General features: G+C 39.8%; 1 protein-coding gene across 1 annotated transcript in view; it reads right to left on the minus strand.

Moving 5' to 3' along the window:
* The window catches only part of LOC138437605 (putative tetratricopeptide repeat protein 41), a 77,957-nt gene extending 63,370 nt beyond the window's left edge, over window positions 1–14,587 (minus strand). The window contains 4 exon segments of the mRNA XM_069585203.1: window positions 1,424–1,638; window positions 3,711–3,891; window positions 7,780–8,779; window positions 14,517–14,587. Coding sequence (XP_069441304.1) covers window positions 1,424–1,638; window positions 3,711–3,891; window positions 7,780–8,560 — 1,177 coding nt within the window. The 5' untranslated portion in view covers window positions 8,561–8,779; window positions 14,517–14,587.
* Between the last annotated feature and the right edge of the window lie 1,065 nt (window positions 14,588–15,652).

Raw genomic sequence — 15,652 nt, forward strand, 5'->3', positions numbered from 1 at the left:
AGGCACAGAACAGGCACCCAATAAATACTTTGTAATGAATGAGTGAATAAACATGCTTAGTAGAGAGCTACTGAACTAAACAGGAGGAGCAATAGCTGAAAACAAAGAACTATGGCAGCCTCTTGATGAAAGTGAAAGAGGAGAGTGAAAAAGTTGGCTTAAAGTTCAACATTCAGAAAACTAAGATCATGGCATCCAGTCCCATCACTTCAAGGCAAATAGATGGGGAAAGAGTGGAAACAGTGGCAGACTTTTTTCAGGGGGGCTCCAAAATCACTGCAGATGGTGGCTGTACCCATGAAATTAAAAGCCGCTTACTCCTTGCAAAGAAAATTATGACCAACCTAGACAACATATTAAAAAGCAGAGACATTACTTTGCCAACAAAGGTCCATCTAGTCAAGGCTATGGTTTTTCCAGTGGTCATGTATGGATGTGAGAGTTGGACTATAAAGAAAGTTGAGCATCGAAGAATTGATGCTTTTGAGCTGTGGTGTTGGAGAAGACTCTTGCGAGTCCCTTGGACTGCAAGGAGATCCAACCAGTCCATCCTAAAGGAAATCAGTCCTGAATATTCATTGGAAGGACTGATGTTGAAGCTGAAACTCTAATACTTTGGCTATCTGATGTGAAGAACTGACACATTTGAAAAGACTCTGATGCTTAGAAAGATTGAAGGTGGGAGGAGAAGGGGGCAACAGAGGATGAGATGGTTGGATGGCATCACCAACTCAATGAACATGAGTTTGAGTAAACTCTGGGAGTTGGTGTTGGATAGGGAGGCCCGGCATGCTACAGTCCATGGGGTTGCAAAGAGTCAGACATGACTGAGCAACTGAACTGAACTGAACTGAACCTGAGCAATAGCGGAGAGGGACGTCCTGCCTTGGAGCCCTTGCAACCGTTCCCATTGACTGGAATGTTCTCCCTGAGATAATCTGCCTGGCTCTCTCTTTCAAGTATATATTCAAATGCCCCTTTTTCAGTGAAGCTTGCCCAGATGATACCTTTAAAGTCCTGAAATCCTTACACATACACACTGCCTACTTTCTTTCTCTGATTTATTTTTCTTCATAGAACTTAACCGCCTCCAAACATTCTATAATTTTTAGTCATTAACTCTTTGTCCCCTTTGCTCTCCAACAACAGGGAAACCCCATGAGGCTAACGTATTCTGTCCATTTTTTTTCACGGTTGTATCCCCACTGGCACATAAGGCACTCAGTTCACCTTTGGGGAAGGAAAGACGAAAGAAAGGAAGAAAAGAAACAATTCTGAGAGCAGAAGAGGTGGGCGGATACACAGGCAAGACTATATAAAGGTTAAATTGGAATAAGAGAAAAATAGCCTTATGGGCAGAAGACGGAATGATCACTTTTAAACAAAATTTTTCTGAATGAATTTCAACGTCTGATTCTATTACCATAGTGTTTGTACTGCAATTCTGTGATGAAGTAATGGATCACGGACATGATGTCACTGCTTTCACAGGTGCTGCCCACGAAATGAGGGATCAGCAACATGTTCGGGTATTTCTTCTTGAAATAGTTCACCCAGTTGGCAAGCAGAGTGGACTTGCCACAGCCACGTTCTCCAGACAACAGCAAAATAGACTTGTAAGCTGGAAGAGGATTTATTCTGAAAAACAAACGGGGGAAACGTAGTCAAGGATAACTACCAAGAAAGAGGGAGGGAGGGAAACTTTTCCTGCATACATCTGTCTCTAAGAGATATGAAATTCTAGTCTCTCTGGGAGGGAGCTTAGTGAGGGAGGGAACATATGCATACATATTGCATGTGTGTTCAGTCATGTCCAGCTCTTTGAAACTCCACGGACTGTAGCCCACCAGGCTCCTCTGTCCATGGGATTTCCCAGGCAAGAATACTGGAGCGGGCTGCCATTTCTTTCTCCAGGGATGTATACATACAGCTGATTCATTTCATTGTACAGCAGAAACTAACACAACATTGTAAAGCAATTATATTCCAATCTTTTAAAAGTTAAAAGAAATTCCAGTCTCTCCACTGTGAACTCACTTGCTTCCAAACAAGTCATTCTCTCTCTGGGTTCGGCTCTGTCTTATATAAAATTAGGAGAGTGGAAAGATGGCAACCTTGGAAGGCTCCTCCAACTACCATAGACTCTAGGGTTGTCCAACATGAACCTGGGGTTACGTCAAGGGCCCAACCTGCCCAAAGATCCTGGAAGGGAGACTCTGCACCATCAGGAGAGAGAATAAAAAATCAAAACACTCACACGCCAAGGATTCCCATAATCCTGATGACCATGACATTAGAAATGCAACAAAATGACCGCAGTTGTCAGTGACTCACTGAGCAGTAGCCAGCTGCTCCATGGGGGTGTTTTGGCTTGTAATAATGAATAAATATGACTTCTCTGAACTGGCATGAGCACAGTATAACTTGTCTTGCTGCACAGTCTTAGCCACTGGACCACCAGGGAAGTCCCCCAAGCACCATGTTGTTTTAACCAAATAAACTGTCTTCCTCTTGGCTTGGGTTCCAGGAACCATAAGAATGTTGGTAGCTCTGCAGTCACAGTGGGTGCTGAGACTGGGGCAGAGACAGTGGAGCACAGCCCTGAGCCACTGTGGGTTTATCTCAAATCCTGAAACCCTCACAGAATAAATGATACCTGTGGTAAGAACTGGACGATGAGGATAGAAGAAATAAAACAGTCCAAGGAACCTCCCTACTTCTAGGGTTGAAACTGGGAAGGACACCACAGACAACCCCAGGGCTTTCTTCATGCCCCAGCCTCTTCATGCCTGTGGGTGGTGAAGAGAATAAGTCACCTCCCAGAAAAGGAAAAGATATGGGGGTCTGAATGAAGAGGACACTGAAAAAAAGTGAAGGAGTGCAAACTTTGGGTGAAGTTAAGTGAAAGTCGCTCGGTCGTGTCCAACTCTTTGTGACCCCATGGACATGGAATTCTCCAGGCCAGAATACTGGAGTGGGTAGCCTTTCCCCTCTCCAGGGGATCTTCCCAACCCAGGGATCGAACCCAGGTCTCCCGCATTGCGGGCAGATTCTTAACCAGCTGAGCCACAAGGGAAGCCCAAGAATACTCGAATGGTTAGCCTATCCCCTCTCCAGGGGATCTTCCCTTCCAAGGAATCAAACCAGGGTCTCCTGCACTGCAAGCGGATTCTTTGCCTAAATGAAGAGAACACTGAAAAAAGTGAAGGAGTGCAAACTTTGGGTAAGATAACTCAATTCCTTACACACAAATACAAAGCTATGGCCCATAGTCAGCCATTAACAAGTGTTGGCTGAATATCTTAAAGTAATTAATAACGAGCTGATGATGTATGTGGAAGTTCTTTGTAAATTATGCAATACTGCACAGATGCATTAGTCATGTTTCCTAATCCAACTTTTTCTCCTTAAAATCATTACATCATTGTTAGGAATGACTGAGACAAACTTTGGACTATGGGATTAAACAGAAGGCAAGCCCTCTGTCCTCCAGGGTTTATAATCTTCTTGAGGAGACTGGAAGAAAGAAACTGAAATAGTCAGGAAAATTTCACAGCTGCAGAGTGAGTTCTGATGAGGAGATTCTAACCCGGGAGTGGCTTTTTTAGGAAGCCAGGGGTAGAAAAGGGGAGGGAAGGAAGACATTCCAAACTGGAGGAGTCTATTCACTAAAGTCAGACTGCTTTGCTTGGGATTTCTTGACGTCGTACCTGAGAACAGAGTCTAAGCTGGAGTGTGCTGCAGGACTGTTAAAATCAGATTCCATATCCTTTAAGGCAAATCTTTCCAAGATTTCAAAGATCTTGCTAGACTCCTTGGAAATAACAAATACTTCCTTGCACTTCTCAGTGAACTCTTCATGATAGAAACGTTCAAAGTTGTGCTTAAAGTCTTTAGAGACAAAAAGATATACTTTAATGTCTTAGATTTGTAGTTTAGCATTTTCCATTTCACATGGTTATTATGAATGCCCAGGAAAGTGCTCTGGGTCCCTATCACCATCTTTCTATGTTAGCACAATATTTCATAACCCACACTACATTGTAATGCAAGGAAGCTACAGGCAAGCAATGCTACTTGTATCTGAAATCCTGCTTAGGATTCCAAGTTATTTCATGACCTCACAATGAACAGGGCAAAAGAAAAAAAAATAATAAAACTGGATTTGCTACATATATCCTCTTGTATTTTTAGATTGTTAGCTAAGTATAAGTTACCTAATTCAATCTCATGGCATATGTGTTTCTACCCAGGGCAATGGCTGGGGGAGGGAGTGAGGTGTATTTTTAGGATAAGATGTCCTAATACAATGATAACCACGAGTACAGTTTCAACTCTGCCATTGGGCAAGTCCCTTAAACTCTCAGGTAAAATAAGTGGCAGCCAGACAACTGGATCTCTGAGATTCCTTCTAGCTTCAATTTACTGTTTCTAACCTCACTGTTAAAGCCAAGGCATTCTGGACTGCCAAATTGTACCCCCATCTCCAGAAATACCTACATCTTCCAGAGTTTGGGAGGGGGTTGTTTTTTAAACGATGTGAGGCAGGAGAATGAACATCTCTGGTTTAACCTGGTAAGGTCTCAAGACATCTTATACTTCCATAGTTAACTGGGCTGCCCTCCGGTTCAGGTTAGGGCAAGAACAGACCTAGAGGACCAACAGTTTGGCCAAGGTCAGCTTCACATTTCAAGATCTTAAGACAGAATTGGAGATGATCCCACAACCTAATGGGCCTCTTTAGCTCACCATGAACCCCACTCACCAGTCTCAGGTAACTCCAAGGACCTCAGTAGTGCTTCTTAAAGTCAAGAGTGTGAACTGAGAGCTCAACATTGCCTTATGATAACCATCAGCTACCCAAATGGCCTATTTTTACCCCAGCTATGCGATTTTGGAACTATGTGGGCAATTAAAGGGTACTGAAGATCCAAAACAAAAATAATTTAGCCTTCTTTTCTAAAGATTTTTAAATAATTCATACATTCTGTACCTTCTACTACAGACATGTAGTCCATATATTACATATTCAAAACTAAAGTCTAAAACAAACTAATCTTTCAATAGTAATCAAGACTAAGAAGAAAACTATAGAGAAACAATTTGTCTCTCACCCAAATACACAAAAAAGTTTGATTCTTAAACATGTTAATAAACATTAACTGACGGATGCATTTCACACTGAGACTAGTCAAACGTGAATCTAAGTGAGCTCCGGGAGTTGGTGAAGGACAGGGAGGCCTGGCGTGCTGCGATTCATGGGGTCACAAAGAGTTGGACACGACTGAGCTACTGAACTGAACTGAACTGAACTATACTTCAGACTTTAGTAAAATATATACTATATTCTCCCAGGACTCATTTTTTCATGATTCATCCCCATTAGCATAATATATGTCAGGCACTGTTTTCGGGTGCTTGCTGCTGCTGCTGCTGCTAAGTCACTTCAGATGTGTCCAACTCTATATGACCCCAGAGACAGCAGCCCACCAGGCTCCTCCATCCCTGGGATTCTCCAGGCAAGAACACTGGGGTGGCTTGCCATTTCCTTCTCCAATGCATGAAAAGTGAAGAGTGAAAGTGAAGTCGCTCAGTCGTGTCTGACTTTTAGCGACCCCATGGACTGCAGCCCACCAGGCTCCTCCATCCATGGGATTTTCAAGGCAAGAGTGCTGGAGCGGGGTGCCATTGCCTTCTCCATTTCGGGTGCTTAACGTATGTTATTGCTCTCAAGGTGATTAATGCTAACCAGAAATCAGAAGAAGAAACCTAGGCTTACCAATATTATGTCATTTTCCCAAGGTTACATAGCTAAAAACTGAAAAATCTTGGATCTGAGAACATGTCTGTCTTTGGACATTCTAAAACTCCAAGGCTGTAGTGAATACTCAAGATATTTTGGACTGCTCAACACCCTATTGAGCCACAGACTATCATTTCGGGTCCCACCTTGTCTCAACTCTCAATTCATGTTAATGTAGTGGGTCCATCTCCCTGCACCTCCAGAGGTGGTATAGGACCCAGAATTAGCCAAATCAGAGAATCTCATCACATCAATCACAATACCAGCGATTGAGTCAGATACAAGCATATAGTCCAAGTCCTCCTAATCAGGAACAGAAAGACTTAATGGTAGGACTTTGAGTCATTTACTGCTGGACTTGAACCTGGAGCTGCTACAGCCATCTTCCCTCCATAATGGAGAAGCCAAAGAATTGAGGCAGCATGAAGACAGCAGAGCCATCAGAGAAACAGTGAGAAACAAGGGTCTGGAATCCTCCTTTGAGCAAGTGGATGCAGCTTGAGCTGAACACAGACCTATCTCTAGGCTTTCAAGTTATATAAACTAATAAATTCTCTTTCTCTTGAAGCCAATTTAAGTCATTTGCAACCCAGAGTAATGAGCGATACAATATTCTTTTGTAGGACCCCAAAATGATTTGGTCTGTAGATGGAGTCTAGTTTGACCAGCACGGTGGGATTTCACATCTCACCTCCAAAAATGAATGTGAATGACTTTACGTGGGTCAACTCCCTCCTATTCAGTTGACCACAGATCTGCTCCCTATCATATTATAAGGACTCTGCCTGCCTGATCCCTAAAGCACCTGAGAATGCCCTCATTCCACATTCCCACACTACTTGGGCCCTTACAATGGTAATTCATAATGTTTTTTGTGTCATTAAAGCTTTTTGATCAAAGACAGTGTCTTCCTTTGATTGATGTCTTCCTACGGCCCCCAAACACACATATGCATTAAAACATTCTATTTTTCATATAATTTCAGGGCATCGCAGATCCCTCCCAAAGTCTATTCTAGGTGAAGAATCTCCACCCTATTCTGATGTTGTTCTTCCCTTTTTAATCTATACGTGTCTACAAGACACTGCATTCAAAATAACTATAATCATTTCAATATGATGTCAGGCAGTGCTTTTCAAACTTTGATGCATGTGCAACCCACCTGTCATCTTTATTAAAATGCAAATTCTAATTCAATAGACCCAGAATGCATTTCTAGCAAGTTCCTAGGTGATGCTGAGACTACCAGTCCACGGATTACTGACTCTGAATAGTAAGGGTGAAAGCAAACGAGCATTGTTTTGAAGTCAAAAGGACCCGTGTTCAAATCCTAGAATGATCCCTCACTGGTGAAGTGACATTAGGTAAGTCACTTAACTGCTACACAGCTTTCATTGGTTCATCTGTAAAACAGCGATTATAGCATCTACCTTGCAGGTCTAAATCTTAAAGATTAAAAGTGATAACATGCAAAAATCACTTGACAATAAAAGTTCTTTTCCCTTTAGTTTAGGGTTTCTCAACCTTGGCATTATTGACATTTGGAATTGAAAATTTCTTTATTATGAGGGGCAGTTCTGTGCACTGGAGGATGTGTAACAGTGACCCTGACTTCCACCTGGTAGATATCAGTAGCACACCCCTAACTGTGACACCACAAATGTCTTCAGATGTAGCCAGAAGTCCCTTTAGGGTAAAGTCATCCTTGGTCTAGAACCTCTGCTCTGGATCTTCACATTAACTGCCAAATATTTTAGGTCTCCTCTGAGCTCCTTGACTTCCTAAATCGTCTTCCATGACCTACTATTTACTCTTAGTTTAAAAAATCTTCACATGAAGTGAATGTTACAGGAATATGCTAACAATTTTAAATGCATAAATAACATTTTTCAAACATTTTAAAATTCCTTTCACAAGGAAGACACACAAAACACATGAACTTATGACAACAGACAGCTATCTCCATATTTACTAACCTGTATTTTCTGTCATTACAGTGGCTGGGCAAAGTTTCTCTATCACGACCAACCAGTCCTTGAGAATCAGCTCACCCAATTCATGGAGATCTCTATACAACCGGACAGGGAGCCCTTTGCTAATAATCTTGGCCTTCAGCATTCCGATCTTTAATCTCTCCTCATCATCAGTCAGACAACCTGAAGACAGCATCTCCTCCTTTTCCTCATCCCAAGTCTTCAGCGGCATGGTTCCGCTCCTAAAGTAAAAATACTGAAATTGAGACTCATTCAGAAATGCTGCTTGGATAACCTCTAACTCCATTAGACTGCAGGTGGGGTACTCCAGGACCCAAGGATAACCGTTTTTTGCAGCAACATAGAGATTCTGTTCCACTCTGGATAAACTTGACAAGTCAGTTGCCTTGGAGAAGATGACAGGTGAGTAGTTATGGAGAAAGTCCCCATATGTCTGACCCAGCAAGCAGATGAAAAAAGGAAAGCAGCTGTTCACGTAGTCGAGACAGAGCTTCAGGTGTTGCGACTGGAGACAAAATCGCTGTCTAAACAGATTGGAGAGTGAGGGTATTTGAGCCTCCAACACTGACCACCTCAGGTCCACAGCTTTGAAATACGTGCCCCGGGAATTGCAGAGTTCATTCAGCTGAGGGAAGATGTAGCTTGCCAAAAAGTCTCTCTCTTCTTCAAAATCACCCAGAGTTGAGCAGATGTAAGGCTGAATGGGTTTCTGTGGCTTTAAAAGGAATTGGGCAGACCTGTCTTCACTCTCATTTGCCTTCATTTCACTTTGCTCAGAGATGATATAACCCTTGAACAGAACAATTTCTGTTCTGGTGCAGCCACCAACCTCCTCTGCTTCTACAACTTTTTCTTCATTATGTTTGCTATAAACAGATTGAAATCTTTCCCCAGAATGTCTTCTTCTTATAGATACTATAAGGTGAGTGATGGCAAACAATGCACAGATCAAACTTGAAAAACAACCGAGTTTAAGTCAGGACTGAAAAAGAAAAAAAAAAATTCTTTTTAGGATTCCAGGAAGTTCATTGATCCTCTGTTTCCCCAAAGCTTTTGCTGAAGAGCTGAGATCCACAGGTGCTAAGTGGGCACTGAATACAGTTCTCCCTGTTTGCCTCAGCACCCCCCATCCTACCTTTCCAGTGTTCCTTTTGCCACCTGCTCCTTCTGGCCCTCCCTGTTAATTTGGAGTCTATGCAAGGGAACTTGCTGAAGAGTGTGAAAAGGAAGGCAAATGCAGAAAAGGAGCCTAGCATACCTAGCAACAGAATAAGCCAAGACCCATGACTGTGACCAGAAGCAAGAATGAGAATTGTTATGAAGTTGAGGCCAGGAAAGAGGAATAAATCAAAATAGCAATATAATAAGGCCCAAGACCAACAATGCACCTGGCCATCTGAGACACAAGGAAGTCTGGATCTAAGAACTTTATGGAGTACTGTGATTATTTCTACCTCAAGTTGTGCGGGCTCTTACGACATTCCATTCACCTACATGCATTGGGAATTCAATTCCACTGAGCTAATGGAAAAACACACACCCTCCAACAATGAGGTAGATATGCTTGCATCTTGCTCAGAAGCAAAAGATTAAATGAAAAGTACCTAGTTTTATGAGCTTTTTCCTGATGCAACTCATTTCCTTACCAAATGTTGCTTCACTGTTTGTTGCTTTCACCTATAGAGAAACATACTGTGTTATCAGGAATAGGGCAATTTTCCATCAAGATCACCTGACAAGAATATAATAATGCATTATCTTTTGAAAAAGTGTTAACCCTTTTGCATTTAATTGTAACAATCATACAATAGATAATATTACCACTCTGCTTCACTGATGAAGAAACAAAAGTTCAGACAAGGTAAGAAACATGTCCAAAGTCACTTGGCTAGTAAGTGAAGAGCCAGGATCTAAAAACAAGTCAGCCTGACTCCAGGACACATGCATTATACTGCCTCCATATTATATGGATAAAACTCTAGGTCTTGAAGATACCATAGATCAATGTGTAGAAAACACCTATACGATAAATGATACTGTAATAAATAGGTGACAATTTGAAACAATTAATCTCACACAAACAAAATCTAAAAGATAACTGAAGAGGCATCCTGCCTGCCATGTAGGAGGCTAGAATTAGATTATCAGTACTTGAAAATATCCACTTTTTCCTATTTCCAAGTGATCAGAGGTAATTTATATCTTGGTCTCTACCAGGTCCCAAACAGCCAGCATAAGGACTGGCTCAGAGTAGGTGACAGGTGAATATTTGTTGAACAAAAGAATTTAGTATAATTTTTAAATGAAAAGAAAACATAATTAAAAGGAAAAGATTTCCAAAACTTTTAAGCTATAGAATCACAAAAGATGTACAAATAATAACCACATTTTTAAAAGACGTAAAGGCAAACAATGGACTGTAAAAAAATTTGCCACAAATAAATTTATCTTTATTCTAAGAAAAATACTGACATCCTAGTAGATATACAAGCAAAAGATATAAATAAGTTAAAAAAATACAAGAATATATCTAAAAGCATATTTAACCCTTCTAGAATTCAAAGAAATCTAAAATGATACAGATATTTGATATCTGTATCAAATTATCAATTATCTGTATATTATTATACAGATAATCAATGATAACAGATATTTGAAAGTACAGCTATCGAAACCATGGAGTCGCACAGAGTTGGACACAGCTTAGTGACTGAACAACAATAACAATCTAAATATTGGTGAAATTCTTATGGAATTGTAAACTGGTAATTCTGGAAAGCTATTAGAAGGTATGTTTGGAAAGTAAATGGCAACGTACTTCAAAATATATTACTACTTTCTGGGAATCACTCCAAGGAACTAATCAAAATAGTGAAAAACTATAACTGTTAGGTATTAATTGAATTGTTTGTGATAGAAAAAAATAGAAAAAGAAAGAAAGACTCAATGGTCTTCACAAATGACATAACTAAGAGGGTAAAAGTACAGTCACTGATGGCAAGCGATATATATATATATATATTAAAAAGAAAGTTATGGGCTTCTGCTTGCAGCCATGATAAATAACAGGGATAAGACTTACCTACCTCTCTTCAAAATATTAGAAAACTGGACAAAATATATGAATTAGGTATTTTCAGATATTATACATCAGGCAGTACAAAGTGTGTGATCCTAGAGAAAAGTAAACTAAGGGAGTTATCATCAGAAAAAGTAGACTTCAGAACAAGTGTCACTAGTAATAGAAAGTGACACTACATAATGACAAAGTAGTCCACGAAGAAAGCATAATAATCCTAAGTGTGCATGCACCTAACAACAGAGTTTTAAAACACACAAAGCAAAACTGGTAGAAATGACAGGAGCAATAGACAAACCAATAATACAAGTTAGAGAGTTTAAAACTCGTCTCTTCAGTAATCAATAGTTTAACTAGTCAGATAATCAGCAAAGATGTAGAAGATCTGAAAAACACTATCAAGCAAATTGATTTTGAACATTTCACCCAAAAGCAGCAGAATACAGATTCTTCTCGCATGCACATAGAACAATCACCAAAATGAACCAGCTTCTAGGCCAAAGTTCAACAAACTGCAGCCTAAAGGCCAAAGCCTACCTGTTTCCTGTTTTTATAAAGAACATTTTACTGGAACTCAGCCACTTTCACTTATAGTATTTAATATTACAACAGCAGAGCTGAGTAGTCATGATAAAGATTATTTGGCCCACAAAGCCTGAAATATTTTCTATCTGATGTTTTAAGCAATAAGTTTGCTGAAGTCCATCCTAGGTTATAAACCATCCAAGGTCATAAACCAACACTCTTAACAAATCTGAAAGAACTAAATACATATAAAATCTGTTCTCTAACCACAATGGAATTAAATGTGAAACTGATGACAGAAAGACACCTGAAAATTGACAAATTTTGGAAATTAAATAATACATTTCTGAATAACTCATGAGTCAAAGAGAAAAGCAAGAAAAAAAAAAAAAACAGCAAATGGTGACAGAAAATAGACCATTAGTTGCCTGGTGGAGGGTGAGGAGAAAATAACTGGGAAGGGAACTCTTTATGGCACCGGCAATGTTTTCTATCATAATCATAGTGGTAGTTAGGTGTAGGCATTCATCAAAACTTACCAACTGACCACTTAAAATGGGTGCATTTTATATAAATTAGACCAAAAATAGAGCTGATTCCTTAAAAAATCAGAGAACTAGGACTTCCCTGGTGGTCCAGTAGCTAAGACTTCACCTTTCCAGTGCAGATGGCCCAAATTTGATTCCTGGTCAAGGAACTAAGATCCCTGCGGTATGGCCAAGTAATAATATTAATAACTCCACAACTGCTAAAAAAGAACCTTCCCAGTTTTTTTAGAAATAGAGGCTTAATGGGGACAGGAGTGGGGAGGTGGACAGAAGTAGAAGTTATCTTGGAGCAGAAAGATAAAAGTAGGATATGATTTTTTAATTTTACTTTAAAACAATGTAAGCAAAAAGAAATTAACTACAAACTTTTCATGATTACTATAAAGTGCAAAACCCTTATCACACGTCACAGATAGTAGCCATAAAAATAATGCCTTAAAAACCAAACAGTGCTGCTATATTTTAAATGCATAACCAATAAAGATCTACTGTATAGCACAGGGAACTCTGCTCAATCTTACCTGGCAGCCTGTGTGGGTGGGGAGTTTGGGGGAGAATGGACATATGTATATGCATGACTGAGTCCCTTCGCTGTCCATTTGAAACTATCACATTATTGTTAATTGGTTATACCCCAATACAAAATTAAAAAATTTAAAAAAATTTTAATAGCAAACAGCATTGAATAAATTCTATTAGATACATTCCTCTTTTTATGGAAAAGGTAGACTAATATGTGCTTATTAGAGAGCTATTTAAGACAAACTTGGACCAAACTGACTTTCTCTTGCCATAATCAGAAAGACTAAAACAGAACTGAAAGAGCCCAACAACTGCGCCAGAGAACCAAAGCTACTTAATATCTGTCCCTGGCCTATTTGATAGCAGCAAGTGGCATTAGAGTGGCGCCTTCCACATTGCTGGGGATACAGAGGTTGAGTGTGGGCTCTGGAGTGACATAAACTCCCCCAAGATCTCACTCTGACGGTAGCTCTTGCAGCTGTGAGTCTGAAAACAATGACCACATCCAATATAGCAGGATTAAATGAGACTCTGCATACTAGTCACCTAATAAAACATTTTTTTTAATTTGTTTTCTTTTAACATAACAAAGATGAACTTATTAAGAAAGCACATTCCCTCGTAAGCGCTGAGGACTCCTATTCCAGTGCCCTAGATGAACATTACTGCCCTGGGTGTCCTGTTGATCCTGAGGCCTGGTGTCTAGCTTTTCCTTCCACTCTATGAACTGCTTCACCATCTCTTCAATAAATTCCCTGTTCTTATTTCCAAAAAGAAATGAAGAGACAAAGAGGGAGGGAGAGAGGGAATGGAGGAAGGAAGGAAGGAAGGAAGAAACAGCCTTCCCAACAGATTTCTTAAGCAAATCATCGTTTAGTTTACATTTTAGAATCCGCAAGGTATATATAAAGTCCTCAGTCAATGTTTGCTATTCCTACTGCTGTTGTCAGTGTTAACATTACCTCTACAGCAAATGTTTGACTTCAAATTTTGTGATAAAGTAGCCTCAAAGTAGTATCAATCTATTTATCACTGCAAGAGACTATTTACAAACTGGTGAAAATTTCCTCTGCTTTTTATTTTTTCCAGAAATTTCTCTTAATATGCTTAGGCTTAGAAATTTCTATATATAAATAACATGCCCCACCCCCACCCTTCATGATCACAGCATCTAACTTTAGTAATTTTAGTTTGACAGCCCCAAGCTGCACTTTTTCTTTTTTTAAAGCTTTTTATTCTTAAAACATAATTTGGTGGGAATGTAAACTGGTACAGCTTTCCTAGAGTGTAATTTATCAGCATCAAAATCCTTTAAACACAACTCATTTATTTTTATCAAGCATTTCAATTTTAAGTATTTATTCTATTTGTCTATAAGGATTTAATTTCAATTTAATTCTTCTCACTGAGTCGTGGCAGACTCTTTGTGACCCCTTTAAAAATGGATGCTCAATCTTAGTTAAGGAGGTCTCCCCCATTCCTACTATGTACTCACAGCCTTTCTTATTTTCTCCTAAGCTGGATTTCTTTTTCATATGGTATAAGACAGGAGTCAACTTTATTTTTCTTTACATGGATAACCAGTCAAGGTCAGCATCATTTATAAAACAAACCATCCTTTCTCCTCTAAACTGAAACATCTATTTTATCATGTATTAAATTGAAACAATCTATCTCTGGATTCTCTCTTTACCTACATTGTTCTGTTTGTCTATTCAAACATGTAGTGGATACATATCATCCTTTTTCATTGTGCAGCATCTGAATCCTCTTCCTACTTGGGGGGAAATCCCCACTTCTGGCTCTTGCCACCCCCCTCCCCCTTTCATGAGCCCATTACTCACAAAAGAAGCTGAAGATGCCAGCCAGAACCTTTCTCAGCTTCTCTTGCAGCTAGGGTATGGTAACAGCCAGCTTCTAACATGGCCCCAGTGACTCCTGGTATTCACCTCTTTACATAATCGCCTCTTTCACTAAGTAGAGTTAATTGTAGAAATGACAGTGTGTGATTTCTGAGGTTAGTTATGAGTTATTACAGCTCCTACCTTGTTTCTGATGTGGATCACTCACTCTGGGGAAAGCCAGCTACCATACTGTGAGCACACTCAAGCAGCCCAAGGGAGAGGGCCAAGCAGTGAGGAACTGAAAACTCCGGTAAATATGTGAGTGAGTCATCACGGAGCAGGTTCTCCAGCCCCAGCCAAGCCTTTGATGTCAGCAGCAGATGCTGACATCTTGATTGCAGTTTCATGAGACCCAGAATCAGGACTACCAAGCTAAGCACTCCTACATTCCCCACAATAGATACTGTGCAAGATAATACATGTTTATTTCTTTAAACTACAGTTTTGGGGTAATTTGTTACACAGCAATAATACCCTATAGGGTATGGCACCAGATTCAACTTCTCCATTCATTTTATATTTTTAAATAAGATGTTACAGTTTTCTTCATGTTGAAGATATGTCTTTCAAGTTTATTCCAAAGTATTTTACGGTTTTGGTCTCTAATATGAATGAAGGTGTTAGAATTTCCATTTCTGTGTTTTCTGCAAGATTAGGGTTAAGTCTATTGATGCTTATTTTCCCCCTAGCTAGGGCCTCTTGAATTTTCAGATAGGCAATTATTTCACCAGTGGGAAGGAATTTTAAAGTGAAAGCCCACAACTGTTCTGAAATTAATGCTAACTATGAATTGCAGCCCTCTAGGCTCCTCTGTCTATGGGATTCTCCAGGCAAGAAAGATTCCTGGAGTGGGTTGCCATCCTGACCCAGAAATTGAACCCAGGTCTCCCACATTGCAGGCAGACATTTTACCGACTGAGCTACGCAGGAAGCCCACTTCATTTTTTTGTCTCAGACACTTTTACACCGTGTGGGACAATACTGACAACTGGGGGCATCTCTGTCTGGTTCCTGCTTCCTACTGAAATGGGTTTTAGTGTTCTTTGTTTTAGATTTTTTTGTTGTTGTTCTTTAAATTAATAGTTGCAATTAGGGTTTTTTGGATTGAGGTATAATTTACATATGACGAAATTCACTCTTTTCAAAGTTTACAGTTTGATGAGTTCCAACCACAACGAAAATAAAGATCAAGAGCATTTCCATCAACACCCCTCAAAATTCCCTCACATTCTTTTGCATTCTCTTATATCTTTGCTTCAGTTTAAATAAAATGCATG

The sequence above is a fragment of the Ovis canadensis genome, chromosome 3 (assembly GCF_042477335.2).
Source record: "Ovis canadensis isolate MfBH-ARS-UI-01 breed Bighorn chromosome 3, ARS-UI_OviCan_v2, whole genome shotgun sequence".
NCBI classification, from domain to species: Eukaryota; Metazoa; Chordata; class Mammalia; order Artiodactyla; family Bovidae; genus Ovis; species Ovis canadensis.